The 18,034-nt window shown below is 44.9% G+C and overlaps 1 protein-coding gene across 2 annotated transcripts in view; it reads right to left on the reverse strand.

Moving 5' to 3' along the window:
• Positions 1–436: 436 nt before the first annotated feature.
• The window catches only part of LOC105481108 (erythrocyte membrane protein band 4.1 like 4B), a 150,821-nt gene continuing 133,223 nt past the window's right edge, over positions 437–18,034 (reverse strand). Inside the window, exons 23-26 of one of the 2 annotated variants that reach the window (XM_011740401.2) lie at positions 14,716–14,832; positions 11,970–12,038; positions 5,780–5,925; positions 437–3,851 (exon numbers count right to left, since the gene is read on the reverse strand). In XM_011740401.2, coding sequence (XP_011738703.2) covers positions 3,782–3,851; positions 5,780–5,925; positions 11,970–12,038; positions 14,716–14,832 — 402 coding nt within the window. In that variant the 3' untranslated portion in view covers positions 437–3,781. The remainder of the gene's footprint in view (positions 3,852–5,779; positions 5,926–11,969; positions 12,039–14,715; positions 14,833–18,034) is intronic. The other variant, XM_071078125.1, reaches the window with a different exon arrangement.

The raw sequence follows: 18,034 nt of genomic DNA on the forward strand, positions 1-18,034 counted from the left end.
TCACCACAACCTCTGCCTCCTGGGCTCAAGCGTTTCTCCTGCCTCAGCCTCCCTAGTGGCTGGCATTACAAGCATGTGCCACCACGCCTGGGTAATTTTGTATTTTTAGTAGAGATGGGCTTTTTCCATGTTGGTCAGGCTGGCCTCGAACTCCTGACCTCAGGTAATCTGCCCGCCTCGGCCTCCCGAAGTGCTGGGATTACAGGTGCGAACCACCGCGCCCAGCCTAACAATATTATTCATAATAGCCAAAAAGCAGAAGCAACCCAAATATCTATCAACTGATGCAACTGATGACTGGATAAGCCAAATATGGTATATCCATATAATAACACATTATTCAGCCATAAAAAGGAGTGCAGTTCTGATACATGCTACAACATGGATGAATCTTGAAGACACTATGTTAGTGAAAGAAGCCAATCACAAGACTATACATTGTTTGATTTTGTTTATATGAAATTTCCAGAAGAAGCAAATTCATAGACAGAAAGTAGATTAGTGGTTGCCAGGTGATGCTGGGGGTCAGAATCAGTAGTGACTGCTAACAGATACGGGATTCCTTTTGGCATGATGGAAATGTTCTGGAGTGAGATAGTGGTATGGTCTGCACACATTGTGAATGCATTAGAAACTACTGAATTGTATGCTTTAACATGGTTATAGTGATGAATTTTGAGTTTTTAAAACTGTAATTTCTGAGATGGTGAAAGGTAAATATGATATCAGAATATTCGTCTGCTATATTCCTGGGGAATATAAAATTCTGGGTACATGCAAGTGGGATCTTCTGAATGCCCTAGGATCTCAAACTCTTCAAACATAGAATTTCCTATGCAGTCTACAACCCATAAAGCTGTGGGTTGCAGGTTTCCCAGACCCCTTGCAGTAACGTTCCACGCCCACTGGGAATCTGCAGCCTACAGTTTGGAGCCCTAGCTCTGGAATAACTATGTCAGTAAGCTGATTGTTTCCCCCTGGACATAAGGTGTGTGTTGTGTGCCCATATGGTGCTGTTGTTTGGGTTTAAAATATATAAAAAATGTGAAACAATTGTGCCAATTCATTTTCATCCCTATGAATCCATCCAGTACAATTTCATCTTCTCAGTCACAATGCCAAGCACCCATCATTCACTTAAATAGGCAAATAACCAGGACAACTGCTGAAACCGTGGAATCCTCTTATTTTACTGGTTAGAGGTGAGCTGCCAAAGGTACTGGGTTTTCAAATACAGTAACAGCCAACTCGTTTGTGGTCAGACTTCCAGTGACGCCAACCTGCAGAAACTTCAATGTCTGTGAACTCAGGGGGAAGTGGGGAAGAAGCAGGAAGCCCGGAGCCTCCTGGAAACACTGGCCAAAAAGCCCATGCATGCCTCCTTGGAAACCAAGCAAATCTGACACATACGAAATACTGGCTTTCCTGGCTTCCCCAAGAAACCTTCAGCTTTGCCCTGGAGGTTTCCATCAGCGAGCAGGAGGTGAAGAGCAGAAGCCTCAGAAAGCAGGTTAGAAGAGGAAGAGGGTGCTGGGTTGGCAAGAAGTGACAGCCCCATATTGTACGGGAACATATTTTGTATCATGTGCACAAGATAAAGAACAGCTAAAGCTGTTTTAAAAGTATAGCCGGGGACATGGGGGTAAAAGGCCCCAAACGCTACAATTGCCCCGGATAGCTCCACTGATAGAGCAGAGAGCAGTAAAAAAACCATCAGTCAGAAGAGCATAATATCCTATAAAAGGCCAAGCCAAGCCCTACACATATTGATAGCTCTTAATGATACCACTGCACCATACCAAGGTACAAAAGGGGCTGATGTTTATAATTGTGACCATGACTCATCAAGAAAAGGTTAAATACTCTCCAGTATACTCTGTTTACTAAGGCAGGGAAGTGTGTAATACATTTTAGAAAGATTTCCCTCAAAACAAAAAAAAATATTAAAATTTTAAAGATTCAGCACTTAAAGGGTTAATCCTCGGTTATCTGAATATTCGCGTACATTCCTCATTTTACAACAATACTAGTAAATGAGGCATTACCTTTTTTATAGTCATTAGTATCAAATTATTGGCACCATTCAGTTTTAAGGAGAGGGACAGGAGAGCAAACTATACAACATAAAAATACAGTTCTGATACAAATATATGAGATCAGTTCCTCTTAACAAGTGGTCAGAAGAAATGAATGAACATTTTACACACAAGGAAATACAACTAGTAAATCATCACATGGAAAAGTGCTCAGCCTTGCTAGCAATTAATGAAATAAAACAACTCTTCAAGAACAACTATACATACCTATTAAACTAGCGAAAATAAATAAAAATGGCAAAACCCAATACTGGCAGAGCTATTGGTAAATAGAAATGCTTATACATTGCTGGTGGCATCATAAATTGTCAAGGGGATTCAAGCATTCAGAGGGGGTGGGGAGGCTAAACTAGATGACCTTTAAGGTCCTTCCAACCCAAAGATTGGATCTTTCTAGAAAGCAATCTGGCAATATAAAACAAGAGCTATAAAATACTTCATGCTCTTTGACCTTGTAATCCCTCTTTGGAGATATTCCTAAGGGAATAATCCAAAAGAAGGAGCAGTTTTTTTTTGTTTGTTTTGTTTTGTTTTTTTACAGACATTCATAGCAGCACTATTTATAAGAGTGAAAAATTAGATATAACTCAAATATCTAATAATGGGGTGAAGTGAGGTTAACCATGTTACATGGATATAAAGACATTTAAATTGGTGAGAGTAGAATCTGTGTTGATAAAAGGAGACAAGTGTTAGGCGGAGAAGTAAAACAAAAGATAATGTACACAATGATCATAGCTATGTAAAAATATGTGTGTATTCATTGAGAAAGCTAGAGAACTAATTTAGAGGGATATTTTGTGGTTAGGGGGTTCCTTTATTCTTGCAAAGTTGTTCAAGTGCATTAATAAAAATTTAAAAACACATTTCTTGAAACTATATAAAAAGAGCAAAATTTCTTCTGATCAAGATTCTATCAATAGGACATGAATTGATCAACTTTAGAAATAATTTTCCTTGATAGAACTCCCAAATAAATCTTCCTGATATTGAATCATCTTAACCTTGTAAGGATTTTTAGACAACGTAAGCTACTATTTCCTACTTTGGGTTCAATGATAAATTCTATTTATTCCAAATAATATCATATCCAAAGAGTTCACAAGTTAAATTATATTTCAGATTAATCTGAAGTACCTTCAGTCATAGTGATATGTAACTTTCTTTTTTTAGTTCATCTACTCACATCTGAATACAAATGAATGTTAAAGACTTTATAAGATCTGTGTATTTATCAGTGTAAATGAAAAACCAGCAATAAAGAATTATTCTTTCATTAAAAATGACTCTTTAACAAACAGTCAAAGCTCGGTGCAAGTTTCAATCATACAAAATCAAATGGTTGAAATTGATAGTAAAGAATCCCACATCGTATTAACCCCTGTGGTTATTAACAGATACACACAGGTACTTCTGAAAAGGAATCCCGTTTTCCTATTTTTCTTTTCCTAGACTTATCAAATCCTGTCTCAACTACATAGAGTAATAGAAAAACTCTAATGCTTAGGAGACATAAAATAACTTTTCCCTTAAAAGTCAAGCCAGAAATTGGCTTCAACTAACCATGGAGACCTGGGCGAACAGAGCACACATTTGTATGTTGTGCTAGAGTGAGCACACAAAGCCCGAAGAAAGAAGACGGACAGAAGGCACCATGCCATCTTCCAGGTGACAAGGGGAGAATTTCACAGTTCGGTCATCAATAGTCTTTTCATCATTTTCTCTCTCTCCAGTTCCTGCCGGAGTGTCTCCGCACTAAAAAAAATATATATAACAAAATAGTGAGACAATCCCTCAAAAACTGCAGAAGCAGACAGCTTAAGTATCATCTCCCAGGTTCTTTCCTGATCTCAGTGTTGGACTTTCTTTTTTAGGCTCCTTGAGGACTCCCTAAATTTGCTAGCATTACAGTGATCTGAAATTGGCTACGTATTCGTTTCTCAGTCCCACCAGGCTGAGAGTTCCTGACTGACTATATGTCATTCATCTCTAAACCTCCAGAGCCTTGCACAGTATCTGGTGCATGGCAGCCACTCAGTAGTCTTTTTTTTTTTTTTTTTTTTTTGAGATGGAGTCTCACTCTATCGCCCAGGCTGGAGTGCAGTGGCGCAATCTTGGCTCACCACAACCTCCACCTCCCAGGTTCAAGTGATTCTTCTGTCTCAGCCTCCAGCATAGCTGGGATTACAGGCACATGCCACCATGCCAAACTAATTTTTTGTATTTTAGTAGAGACAGAGTTTCACCGTATTGCCCAGGCTGGTCTCGAACTCCTGAGCTCAGGCAATCCACCTGCCTCAGCCTCCCAAAGTGCTAGGATTATAGGCATGAGCCACCGCACCTGGCCCTCGGTAAAGTCTTTCAAATGAAGATGTCCAGGGGTTAGATTTATTTAAATCATGCTTTAAATTGGTTTCATATGCATTTTCTCACAGGCTTTCATTTGATGAATATCTGAGGGAATGTTGTAACAAATAATTAATTATATTTTAATGAGTAAAATTGAATGAACTAAAATTGGCTGTTTTAAGAAGCTGCCTCTGACTTTTTGGACCTCAGATCCAGTTGCGTATCTATGTAACCTGCCTCCACTGTTTAAACACACACACACACACACACACACACACACACACACACACACACAGAGTAAATATACATCTTTTCATTGTTTTTAGTTACAGATGGGGCCTTGCTATGTTGCCCAGGCTGGACTTGAACTCCTGAACTCCTGGCCTCAACTGATCCTCCCACCTCTGCCTCCTGAGTAGCTGGGATGACAGGCATAAGCCACAATGCCTGGCAAAATACACATCTTTAAAGGCACTAACCAAGTTTAATAATTTCATTTAGGGTAGAAAACAAAGTTTCTACTGTAGCCAACAAGGCCCTACGCAGTCTGGCCTTAACCCACAACTTCATAGGCCTCCTCTATTGTCATTCACTCTGCTCTGGCCACGCTGGCCCCTTAAACTTCCTTAACCATGTCAGGCACATGCTTCCGCAGGAGCCTTAGCACTGGCTGGTTCCTCTCTGCGCAGTACTCCTCCCGGGTATCTGTAGCTTTCTCTGCAACCCCTTTCAGGACTCTGCTTAAATGCCACCTCACTGAGGCCATCCCACAATACCTTATCACCTTTCACAGTTTCATGTTCTTCCCTATCCCTTGTCAATATCACACACACACACACTCATTTGTTGTCTATCTCCTCTAACAGCCTACGCTTTGTAAACATTTCTTTCTTTTTCTTTTCTTTCTTTCTTTTTTTTTTTTTTTTTTTTTAGCCAAATCTCACTCTGTTGCCCAGGCTGGAGTACAGCGGTGCAATCTCGGCTCACTGCAACCTCCACCTCCTGGGTTCAAGCGCTTCTCCTGCCTCAGCCTCCCAAGTAGCTGGAATTGCAGGTGTGCGCCACCACACCTGGCTAATTTTAGTAGAGATGGGGTTTCACCATGTTGGCCAGGCTGGTCTTGAACTCCTGGCCTCAAGAGATCCTCCCTTATGCTGGGATTACAGGTGTGAACCACCATGCCTGGCCCCTTTATAGACATTTCAATGAATACTTACAGAATAAATGAAAGAATGTAGGAAAAGTCTGTAGGTGTCACAAACACAATGAACCTAGAATCTCCCTGGTTTCCCTATCACCAGAATTACCTGTCGGTACCTGCTGACCTGACCTACCTGGCTGCCAGAGAAACAGGTTTCCGGGTGGTGTAAATGGTCTGCACTGTGGAGACGGTCTCTGTCAAAGGCCTCAGGGTCGCTGCTGGGATCAGCGGGGAAGACGGACCAGGACAGCACTGTAATTTACTGTCTCTGAAGTCTGCCTGGAGAAGAAACAGGGAAGAGGAGATCAATCTCAATTTGGGTTCCATTTTCACACTGTCAGTTGCTCCCTAAGCCTTACTCTACGGTTCCTGTTCTTTTTCACTACCAGCTATAATCGATTGTCATTTTAAGTGATTTTACTTTGTGCCAGACACCATGCTAAGTACTTGACACATATTAACTCTTGACAACCCTTTAAGGTAGCGATCATATTTCCTCACATCTTAGGCACCATCAGTTGTAAGATGCACCATTTTTGCATTTGCCACACAGAAGGAAACATGTTGCCATTTAAATTTTGTCATGCCCACTATCAAACTTTGTCATGCCCAGTAGTAAACATTCTGATATCAGGAAATGTTAAAAGGTGAAAAAAATGTGTATTTGAAAACTGATTTTATGGGGAAAAGCGAGGCTCAGAGAGGTTAAGTAATCTGCCCAAGGTCACACAGTTAGTAAGTGTTAAGAACAGTATTCAGAACAAGGGTCACACAGCCCAAGGTCACACAGTTAGTAAGTGTTAAGAACAGTATTCAGAACAAGGGCTAGCTGACACGATAACTGGTGTTTTTCATTACTGTAGCAATGGTTCCCAAAGTATGGGCCCCAGACTAGCAGCATCAGCATTATCTTAAAACTTTGTAAAAATGCAAATTCTCAGGCCTCATCCAAGACCACTGGGACCGAAGAATGCCTGGGGATGAAGTCCAACAATACGTGTTTCAACAAGACCTCCAGATGATTCTTTTGGAGGAATTACAATAAAGTTTCAGAACTACTGGTGTAGAGTATACTGTCTCATTTGGAGAGGATAATATATTCTTGTCATTTTCATTATATAGCAAACTATGCTCATTACTTTTATATAGAAAGCTTAGAAGATATATAAAAGTAGATCAGGCTGGGCGCGGTGGCTCACACCTGTAATCCCAATACTTTGGGAGGCTGAGGTGGGTGGATCACCTGACGTCAGGAGTTCAAAACCACCCTGGCCAACATGGCAAAACCCCGTCTCTACTACAAATACAAAAAAATCAGCCAGGTGTGGTGGCACGTGCCTGTAATCCCAGCTACACAGGAGGCTGAGGCAGGAGAATCACTTGAACCTGCGGGCGGAGGTTGCAGTGAGCCGAGGTTGTGCCACTACACTCCAGCCTGGGCAACAGATCAAGACTCTGTCTCAAAAAAAAAAAAAAAAAGGTAGATCAATGAAGAAATTTCGTAATTCTTTACTGTTGTCATCAGTATATTTCCTCATAGGTTATCTCTCTCTTTCTATCTTTCTCTCTTTATCTCTCTCTTTCTTTCTTTCAACAGAATCTCATTCTGTTGCCCAGGCTGGAGTGCAGTGGCACAATGAGAGCTCACCTCACCCTGAACCTCCTGGGCTCGGGTGATCCTTCTGCCTAAGCTTTCAAGTAGGTTTCACTACAGGTGCGTGCCATGCCTGGATAATTTTTTAATCTTTTGTGGAAACAGAGTCTCACTATGTTGCCCAGGCTGGTCTCAAACTCCTGGTCTCAAGTGATCCTCCCACTCTGGCCTTCCAAAGTGCTGGGATTATAGGTGTGAGCCACCATGTTTGGCCATCATAGTATTTTTTCAATGCATAGTTTTTGTTTGTTTTATATTTTTGATAATACCAACTATATATTTTATAACTAGATTTCTCATGCTAGTTCTTGGCCCTGAACTTGGAGAAATTTATTATATGACTTTCTAAAGAAGACACTCTGATCATCAAATGAGCAGTATCTTTTTTTTTTTTTTTTTTTGAGTTGGAGTTTTGCTCTGTTGCCCAGGCTGGAGGCCGCAATCTCGGCTCACTGCAGCCTCTGCCTCCCACGTTCAAGCAATTCTCCTGGCTCAGCCTCTTGAGTAGATGGGGTTGGTTACAGGTGCCCGCCACCGCACCCAGCTGATTTTTGTATTTTTTTTAGTAGAGACGGGGCTTCACCATGTTGGCCAGGCTGGTCTCGAACTCCTGATCTCAAGTAATGCACCTGCCTTGGCTTTCCAAAGTGCTGGGATTACAGGCGTGAGCCACTGCACCTGGCCTTTGATGTGAATCTTTCTGAAAAAAGACGCACGTTTGCACTGATGGTGCAAAGGCAATAGTGAGTAAATGGGGCAGGGCCTTGGCACGAATTGAGGTAGTGGCACCAAACTGTACTAGTAGTCATTGTGTTCTTCATTTCCATATACTTCAAGGAAAAAAAAAAAAAAGCCAGCTTCACTAAAGAATGACCTTGAAGAAGCAGTAAAAATTACTTATATTATTAAATCTCAACCCTAAGTATCTTGTCTTTTTTATATTTGTTGAATAAGGAAATGAATGAGTGAATGAATGAACAAGCTTTCACTGGAACAAAGCAGGTAACAGAAGGACAGAGCCAGTTTAGAAAGAAGCATGTGGAGCAGAAATCTGGCCAGAGTCAGGCAGGGGTCCCCACCCTAGATGGACCAATGTACTCGGCTGAGTATCAGCAGAGACCCAGTTAATAGGCCTGAATACAAAGTAGAAACTGGTTTCAGGATCAAGCAAGAGCCCAGCTGTTGAAACCCAGCTCCATCAATGCTAGATCAACGGCCAGACCAACTTTGCGCAGAGCTTCCCAGCGCTGCTAAACAACCCCTGTCACTGTGATAGGTCTGGAGGCCTGTGGAGAGGCCAAACCTGCAGCAAGTTCAAGTGTCATGATCGTGGCAGGAAGGAGATGAGAACACTACACACAGGGGTGAGAAAATTGAGAAGCCGAAGCCCATGAGCCTGGCTTCTGTTACCACCCAGCTGTCACTGCCTCCCTAGTCATTGTTTCCAGTCTAGTCCACTCTCTTGAGTTACAGACTTAGATTTCCAACTGCCCATTCATTGTGTCCACTCGGATGTTTCAAAGGCATTTCTAATCCATCTTGGCCAAAGGCAAACTCATCTCTCCCAACCAAGTCTTTTTCCAAGTTTCCTTATCTCAGTGAATGGACCCACTGTCCATCCACATTCTGCAAATCAGAAATCTGGGAACCATTTCTGACCCTCTCTCTGCCTCATCTAATCCTGTATCTTACCAGCTTCCTAAATATCTTCCCTATCTGTGCACTTCTCTCCACCTCCACCAACAAAACCACTCTGGGTCAAGCTCTCAGCTCTCTCTCCCTTAAGCCACTGTCCTGCGTTTCCAGGCTACTGTCCTGAATCCACTCTGCCTGGATGCCACTGTCCTCCCACTGTGATCACAGGGATCCCTTCCAAGTGCATCTGCCCTGTCACTGCCCTGCTCAAAGTCCCTCAAAGATTTCCCGTTGCTCCTAGGATGGAGATCAGAATCCCTACTGTGGCCTACAAGGCCAACATAGTTGTGCCCCTCCAGTTTTGTCACCACCTACATCTCCTTCCTCCTCTCTCACCCAGCTCCACTTGCTTTCCGCATCCCAGTCCCACTGGCCTGCTTTTCAGTCCCTTGAATGTGTGATGATCCCGCCCACCCTGGGGGTCTGGCTCATGCTGTTCCCTCTGCCTGCTCCAGCTGTCTTCGAGCCACTCTTTCTCAGTTCTTCAAAGTTCCAGCGTGGTTTCTGTCATTGGCTTCCTGCTCCATTTTGGCCCCCAGCTTTCAGGAAGGGCTTCCCTGAGTGTCTCACAGCACTGCCAAGGCTGGGCAGAAGGCCAGAGTGCCCCACTATGGCCAACCGAGGGAGATGGAGCCGGAGCTTCCAGCTGGGGAGCTGTGTCCAGCAAGACTGCAGGGAGCCAGGATGAGTGTCAGGGAAATAGCATCTAACATCCTGGCAGAGCCCCGTGTCTCTGCGCTCTCATTCTTAAAAGGCAGATGCTGGAAGCAGCTCATGACCCTAGAAATGGACTGTTCTAGGAACCTGTTTTTCCCTCTGCCTGCCCTGCTGGACACCTTCCCACCTCTGCTCATCCTCTGAAACTTGAATCAGTCACTGCTCTCTCCCTCCCTATGTGGTTGAAGCCATGTGGGGTAGTGGCCATCATCCATCTCATAAGGCTGCACTTAGAGCTACCCTTAGCCACCCACAGCCCACTTCACAGATCCTCCAGATGGCACAGAAACCCTTTGGAAGGAGCTTCAGGGATCATGGAAATTGGAAGCTCTGGTTCCTGGGAGGAGGACAGAGTGAGAGGAAGGAGGAGTGGACCCCAGACTCCTCACTTCTGCTCCATCTAATTACTCAATATACAGTGAGTTTCTGCAGAAGCTTTCATTTAAAGAATGAGTTGAGCCCTGAAAAGAAGCATGAACATTATCAAACTCTCTCATTTTGCAGATGAGGAAACTACAGCATTTAAACATTTGGCAGAATTAAAAAAAAAAAATCAAGACAGGGTCTCCCTCTGTTGCCCAGGCTGGAGTCCAGTGGTGCAGTCATAGATCACTGCAGCCTCAGCCTCCTGGGCTCCAGAGATCCTCCCGCCTCAGCCTCCTGCGTAGCTGAGACTACAGGTGGCTAATTTATTATTATTATTATTATTTTGTAGAGACAGGGTCTTGCTATGTTGCCCAGGCTGATCTCGAACTCCTGGTCTCAAGCAGTCCTCCCACTTCAGCCTCCTAAAGTGCTGGGATTACGGGCATGAGCCACTGTGCCTAGCCTTGGCAGAATAAATAAGCTGCCCAGTGACATCCAGAGAGGTGGTGACAAGAAGTCTGTTGTCAGGACGACTTGTTCTTGTTTGTCACACCACCCTGCCTCTCCAGCCTTGAGAAATAACAATCATGCCTGACAGGTGTGGGATGTTTTATGGTTAGTAAAACACTTTCAGATTCTTGGTCCCTTTTGATCCTTGCCCCAACAGGATATGAGGAGGATATTCTTATTACTACTTTCACCTTAAGTAAGAAGAAGGGAAAGGCACGGTGGCTCATGCCTCTACTCCCAGCACGTTGGGAGGCCAAGGTAGGAGGATCACTTGAGCCCAGGAATTCAAGACGAGCCTAGGCAACACAGTGAGACCTCATCTCTAAAAGCAAAAAAGAAAAAGCTGCTGGTGGTCAGGGTGGTAAAGTGACCTACCTAAGACCACACCAGTATCAAGATCCAACCCAAAAGAATTGAAAACAGGTGTTCAGACAGATACATGTACACATATATGCATAACAGCACTATTCACAATAGCCAAAAGGTGAAAACAACCCCAAAACCCCCCAAAAATGAGTGGATAAACAAAATGTAGTATATAGATACAATGGAATAATATTCCATCATAAAAAGAAATGAGGCTGGGCACGGTGACTCATGCCTATAATTCCAACACTTGGGAGGCTGAGGCGGGTGGATCACCTGAGGTCAGGAGTTTGAGACCAGCCTGGCCAACATGATGAAACCCCATCTCTACTAAAAATACAAAAATTAGCCAGGCGTGGTGGCAGGCACCTGTAATCCCAGCTACTCAGGAGGCCGAGGCAGGAGAAACGCCTGAACCCAGGAGGCGGAGGTTGCAGTGAGCCAAGATCATGCCACCACACTCTAGCCTGGGCAACAGAATGGATCTCAATCCATCTCAAAAACAAACAAACAAACAAAAAAAGAAATGAAGTATTGACACATGTGTGGATGAACCTCACATATATTATGCTAAGTGAAAGAGGCCAGTCACAAAAGGTCACATATGATACAATTCCATTTATACGAAACATCCAGACTAGGTAAATCCATAGACACAGAATGCAGACTGGAGGTTGCTAGCCGGTAGGAACAAGGGGAAAATGAGGAGGAACTATTTAATGGGTGTGAGGTTTTTGGAGGATGCAATAAAAATGTCCTGGAACTGACAGAAGTGGTCATTGCACAACACTATGAATGTACCATCACTGAATTGTCACTTTAAAATGGTTAATTTTATGTCAATGTCACATCAATAAAATAGAGGCCGACTGCAAATTCAAGTTTCTTCCCAACCTCACAGAGTTCAACGGTGATCAAAAGCAGCAGTTGACCTTGCTGTCTGGTATCCCACAGAAAAGCACATCACATGGGAACAAGGGTTTAAAATGCACATCTGTTTTCTGGATCTACTTACAGTAAACTGTGGCCCTGTGGTGAAAGTATCAGGAAACGGGTTCATTGTATCAGCCGGGAATGTTTTTATCTTCAAAAGAGAGAAAGACAAGGGGGTTACCTTCAGATGAGAAAACAAAGTTTTGCAATCTTTGGCAGAGCACCTTTAAAATGGAACTGAAGGATTCAGGGGTGCCCCGCGGAGCCTTCATCACTCGCATAAGGGCACACACAAAGGGTTCCTCAGGAGTGTGGGCTGGTGGTTGTATCTGTGCCTGGCGTTGGACTGCAAGGGTGGGGCTTAGCAGGGATGGCAGCCTGGAGTCTCGTGTTCCTAGCGCGCCCCCACACTTGCCTCGCCCTGGAGCTGCCTTCAGCGGTATCTGCTTGGCCTTCCAGGCCTGACTCATAAAAAGCCACAATCAATGTGGATAATGAGGGAGTCAGAGCTGCCTGGGGTGGCTTCTGATGACTTCTCCATAGCTGTGGGAATGGCCTAGAGGCTGCTGAGAGGTCACATCCTGGGACACAGTCTCTCACAGCAGCCGGGTACAAGAAGGCTCGGCTAATTAAGCCAGAAAATATTCCCTGTCTAATCACTTCAGTTACTGGACCCCCTGTACGCTTTGGCCAATAGAGGGAGACCTCAGGGAAACCCATGGAAGCATGGGAGAATCCTGCCCCCACAGCCTTTGGGAACGGAAGGCTTGGTGCACAAAGATGCCCAGTGCCAGGAGTACCTGTGGTACTGAGCTAGTCTGAAAGAGGCCAGATGAACAGCTGATGGGGCAGTGGTGGCAAAAAAGACTCTTGACTTCCATGTCTTTCTCTTTGGTCATTTTGTCTTTGGCCTCCTAGAGGCCTTGGGAAATTGGAGGGCTTATTTTTTCAAACCAGCCTAGGGTATGCCATCAGGCCCAGGGGCCTGATGACTCTGGCATTAGCTTTGTGTCCAATTCCTGGGGCACAGAAACTGTCTGCACACCTGCTGAAGAATGCATACCATACCACCCGCCAGCAGAAGGCTGCAGGCAAGACACTGAGGCCACCACTGCCCAGGGGGCAGCCAGCTTTGTGTGTCTCGAGGTCTTGCCTGTGGACACTGGGATAGCTTCTCGATGCTCTTGAGTGGCTCCAATGGGAGGGTGAGGCAGGGATGAGGAAGAACACATTAGCTCAGACCCTAATCAGCCAAGCTTTTCTGAATGGGTAAAGCAGGTCTCCCCCATGTGGGCATGACAATATCCTTGCCATGTGTACTGAGACATCCAGCCCAAGCCTGCTCCCCTTCCCCCAAATTTCTTTGGTCTCTTTACACATCTCAAAATTGCCAGAATAGGCCTGAAATTGCCTTTTGACTCAGGTGTGAGAAGGACTCTTGGGGCGAAGTCTTGGGGTACATTCTCCTCTTGTTGCCTATTGGGTCAGCATGATGCTCTGAGACCAATGTCCTAGTGGAAAGTAATAGATAAATTCTCAGACCATCATGAGGCAGAGAGGGAAAGTGGTTTATTTATTTATTTTTTGAGACAGAGTCTTACTCTGTTGCCCAGGCTGGAGTGCAGTGGTGTGATCTCAGCTTACCGCAACCTCCACCTCCCAGGTTCAAGTGATTCTCTTGCCTCAGCCTTCTGAGTAGCTGGGATTGCAGGCATGTGCCACAATGCCCAGCTAACTTTCGTATTTTTAGTAGAGTTGGGGTTTCACATGTTGGCCAGGCTGGACTCGAACTCCTAACCTCAGGTGATCTGCCTGCCTCAGCCTCCCAAAGTGCTGGGACTACAGGTGTGAGCCATTGTGCCCTGCCAGAAAGTGGTATTATTGCTATTAAAGAAAGGTGAAAGTTAACAACCTCAAAGAATTATTTTATACCTGCTGTAAATAAGAAAAATATATTTCAACAATTACACCCTGTGTTGCTAAGGCTGCAAAAAGCAGAGTCACCCTCTTCTGATGGCACTATCCGTTAGCACAACCACTTTAGAAAGGTGGCAAAAGCCAAAATCACAATATTTAATCCAGCAGGGTCTAGCCTAAGAAAATAAAATTCCTGATGCAAAAAGCTATATGTGTTCTCCTGAAGAGTGACAAACTGGGAACAAAGCACACGTCCTGCAGTAAAGAATGTGTTAGGTAAATGGTAGACCATTCACTTGATGAAACACAAACAGTCATATAATGTGGCAACAAGAACAAGATAGAAACAACATAGCAGTGTTAAGTGAAAAGAGAAAAACAGGAGAGAATATGGTTACTATGATTTAACTATGTAAAATTATGAATGCTATGAACAGAAGGAAATATATAAAAATGACAAAAAATCATGCTAAATTGGGATGACAGGTAATTTCGTTCACATTGCTAGGTAGCACTCCCATTATATCATTAGCTTGATAAATAGCAGAAGACGACAAGTTTAATGAAGTTTTATTTTCAATAGAAATGCAACTTAAGGGTCCATCTGGTGAGTATCAAAGCATATATTTCTCTCTGGGGAAAGCATCTATGCTGATCAAAATTCTAGGAAAACAAACTTTTCTTGATTCTTGAGACCTAGAGGCGAAGGGGGCTCCACAGCTTCATGTTCCAATCTGACCAGGGCCAGCTGGACTGCAAATCCTCCATCCATCTGGAGTGAGGGCACCTGTCGACGGGCTCTTCCCGAGATCTGGGGCTTCTGCACGCCCACCCAGGCATCCACCTCGCCTGGTGGCTCCTGCCCACCTCACCTCTCCTGGCCAGGCCCCTCTCCCTGCCAGGGTACCTACCAGCCTCGTTTTGATTGGAGGGTACATGCAAACTCCAGTGGTCTCTTCCTTCATGGGGAGAGAGAGTGGAGGAGAACAGCGAGAGTGGGCACAGTGGGGGTTGCTGGCGGGCTCTGCCTGCTCACGAGGAGAGGAGAGAAGGGGAGGAGGAGGTGGCAAGAGAGGGGGAGGAGGAAGAGGAGATAGGGGAAGGGAAAGGAGAGAAAGACAGCACAGTGCAAGACAGATCTGGCGACTCCAGACTGTTCTCAAGCCAGCCTCACCCACAGCCTACTTCCAGCCTCTGGCCAACTGGCTTCTGGTCCCACCCTCCACCCTCTCTCTCAGCCTTCTTTTCTCCTTTCTGTCTTTCATCAGTTTTCTCCATCATCTGAGCAGATGACACACCAAGACCCCATTCCCAGGCCTGGTAGGTAGAGACTGTCTCCTGTGCCAACTGCATAGGACAGGTAGTGGTTTCTCGGCATGCGGTTGAGGGTTCTGAAGCATTGTCCAGGCCAAGCCAGAAAGACAGCCAGGATGAATTAGGGATGTGAGCCATGGAGGAAATGAGGAGTGGCCACACACTTGAAGCATTTGCCTTCCATGCTCAGTGCCCCCCTGCACTCTGCTGAACAAGGGCATACACTGTGTGAGTGGATATCAACAGAGGGCACCAGGAAAGAAATATATCATGGGGAAAAATATATAGTTTAATTTCTTTTTCTTTCTTTTTTTTTTTTTTTTGAGACTCTCTCTGTCACTCAGGTTGGAGTGCAGTGTCATGATCTCAGCTCACTGCAACCTTTGCCTCTTGGGTTCAAGCAATTCTCCCGCCTCAGCCCCCCAAGTAGCTGGGACTACAGGCATGCGCCACCATGCCCAGCTAATTTTGTGTTTTTAATGGAGATGGGGTTTCCCCATGTTGGCCAGGCTGGTCTCAAACTCCTGACCTCAAGTGATCCACCCGCCTCGGCCTCCCAAAGTGTTGGGATTACAGGTGTGAGCCACCATGTCATATTTTTTTAAGAGACAGGGTCTTGCTCTGTCACCCAGGCTGGAGTGCAGTCGTGTGATCATAGCTCATGGCAGCCTTAAAATCCTGGGCTCAAGCGATCCTCCTGCCTCAGCCTCCTGAGTAGCTGGGACTACAGACATGTGCCACCATGCCTGGCTAATATTTTAATTTTTCTTTTTTATAGAGGCAACGTCTCACTATGTTGCCCAGGCTGGTCTTAAACTCCTGGCCTCCAGAGAACCCCCACCTCCTCGGTCTCCCACAGTACTGGGATTACAGGCATGATCCATTGTGCCCAGCTGTAACATATAGTTTAGGATTTCATATGTCTTGGCTCTTTGTTATCTGTGTTCAGAAAACAAACTGACTCTGTCTGACCCATAACAAGATGCATGGGCCCAGTCGTGGCATCTCGTTAATTACTGGGACGCCCTGCTACTTAGCTGGAAAATACCAAACATTGTGAAAAAAGTGCCACATCCTTTGGGATATGCAGGGTTCTCCACCTTATCCTTGAATAGCACCATGCGCCCAGCAGAGGTCAAACAGCTTGTACTGGTGAGGATGAGGTTGGCGGACAGAGGATGCTTGAGGTTAGGAGAGGGAACCACGGACAGGGTTATTTTGGGTTTCAGGGAGGGACCATTTGCTCCAGAGAACAAATATACACATCTTTTAGCTCAAGAGAGTTTCCTTAAATAGTTGATATCATCCTGCTGTGAAGAATAAAATACAGCCCCTGGGTAAGTTTCATGGAAAAATGATCAAGAAAATTGCCAGCCTCTTTTCCATCTCCAAAGTGATCTAACTCTGTCCTCTTTACAATTGTGCAGTCTTGGACAATTTCCAAAGGGCTTTTTACAACTATTATCGCACAATGGTCTTCATGATGGCCTATTTTACTATTCAAATCTGGGAGATGTAGAAATTGCGTTTGCAAAGTCTAGGTCCGTGGTTCCTTTTGTTGACTGTTTCTAAATCTAGTTTTTAGTCAAGTGAATCCATCTGAATCACCTGCAGTTAACTTTTACCAGACTACTTAAAACCCTCCTGCTGTTCTCTGTGGACCTCAGGATATATCCTGCAGGAAGCGGTCTCCCCGCTGCCCTCAGGAACAGTTCCCACCACTGCGCAGGGCATCCACGCTTCTCCCCGCTGCCCTCAGGAACAGTTCCCACCACTGCCCAGGGCATCCACACTCCAACCAGAACCAGCTACGTCAGGGGCCCCAGGCCACTGGGTCTTTTCTCCTCTGATGACAGCAGGCATGCAATAGGTATTTTTTGAAGAAAATAAAAGCTGGCACAAATGACCGAGAAACATGGCCACACTGCCTAGAAGTTAAAATGTGTCCTGGCCACCAAGGTCCCAACTGAAGAACATAATGAGCGCCTTAAGGCTTTGCCCAGCATTTGACTTTCATGGTAAAGAAGTGTTGATCCATTGCACAAGCCTTTCTGACCTTTCTAAATATGCATCTGATTGGATTGAAACAAAAGAACATCCTGGGGCTCCCACACTCTGGACTGTTGGTAAGTGAGAAGGAAATAAGATAACACATGGAATTGAATGCTATTTTGAAATACCACTTAATTTTTTTCTCCTGGTATTTCCTTTCTTCCTTGGGTCTTTTCTGCAGGCAAGCAGCTACATTCTTTTGTACATGCTTGGCTTTTGAGTTCAAAATCTGACTCTTGGGGAAACAGAAAGATTCTCGGCATTGATAAATGATGATGAAAATGTGTAAGGCTTCTTCATCATCCAGATAGGAGAAGAGATGGCTAGTTTGACCGCTGGAGAGAAAAGTCAGAGGGAAAGGGAGAAGGAATAGACATTAGTGAGTACTGAGCAAAGGGGCCCTGTGCAACTTTCTCCTTACACTGAGGCCAGGAAGCAGGGATTGAAGAGCAGCAAGAACCAGTCCCACCAACCCCCTCAGGTAGAGCTGAGGAGATGGTAAGCCCCAGGACAGGATGGCCCCAGAACAGAATGTTGTCCAGCAGGTACAGAGTCACACGTCCTGGCAGGACAGTGATCTCCACCCACCCAAAACAGCCACGAAAGAACCAGAGGCCTAGATGTATTAGTGAACAGATGACATCATAGACCAAGTAGATTTCTCTCCACCTCCCTGTGCCCTAGGGAACACAGCTAAAATCACAGAAGAGGCACCCTAATTTGATTTGAGATTCAGCTTTAGCGCTGCTGGTAAAATTAAGTTCAAAATAAAAGTAAGTTATTGCAGCAGATGGAAACTCCCTTCTAACACCCAACCCGGGGCCTGTTTCTATGCCCTACACAGCCTTCCTCTGGCCAGGGCCC

Source organism: Macaca nemestrina, chromosome 14 (genome assembly GCF_043159975.1).
Source record: "Macaca nemestrina isolate mMacNem1 chromosome 14, mMacNem.hap1, whole genome shotgun sequence".
NCBI classification, from domain to species: Eukaryota; Metazoa; Chordata; class Mammalia; order Primates; family Cercopithecidae; genus Macaca; species Macaca nemestrina.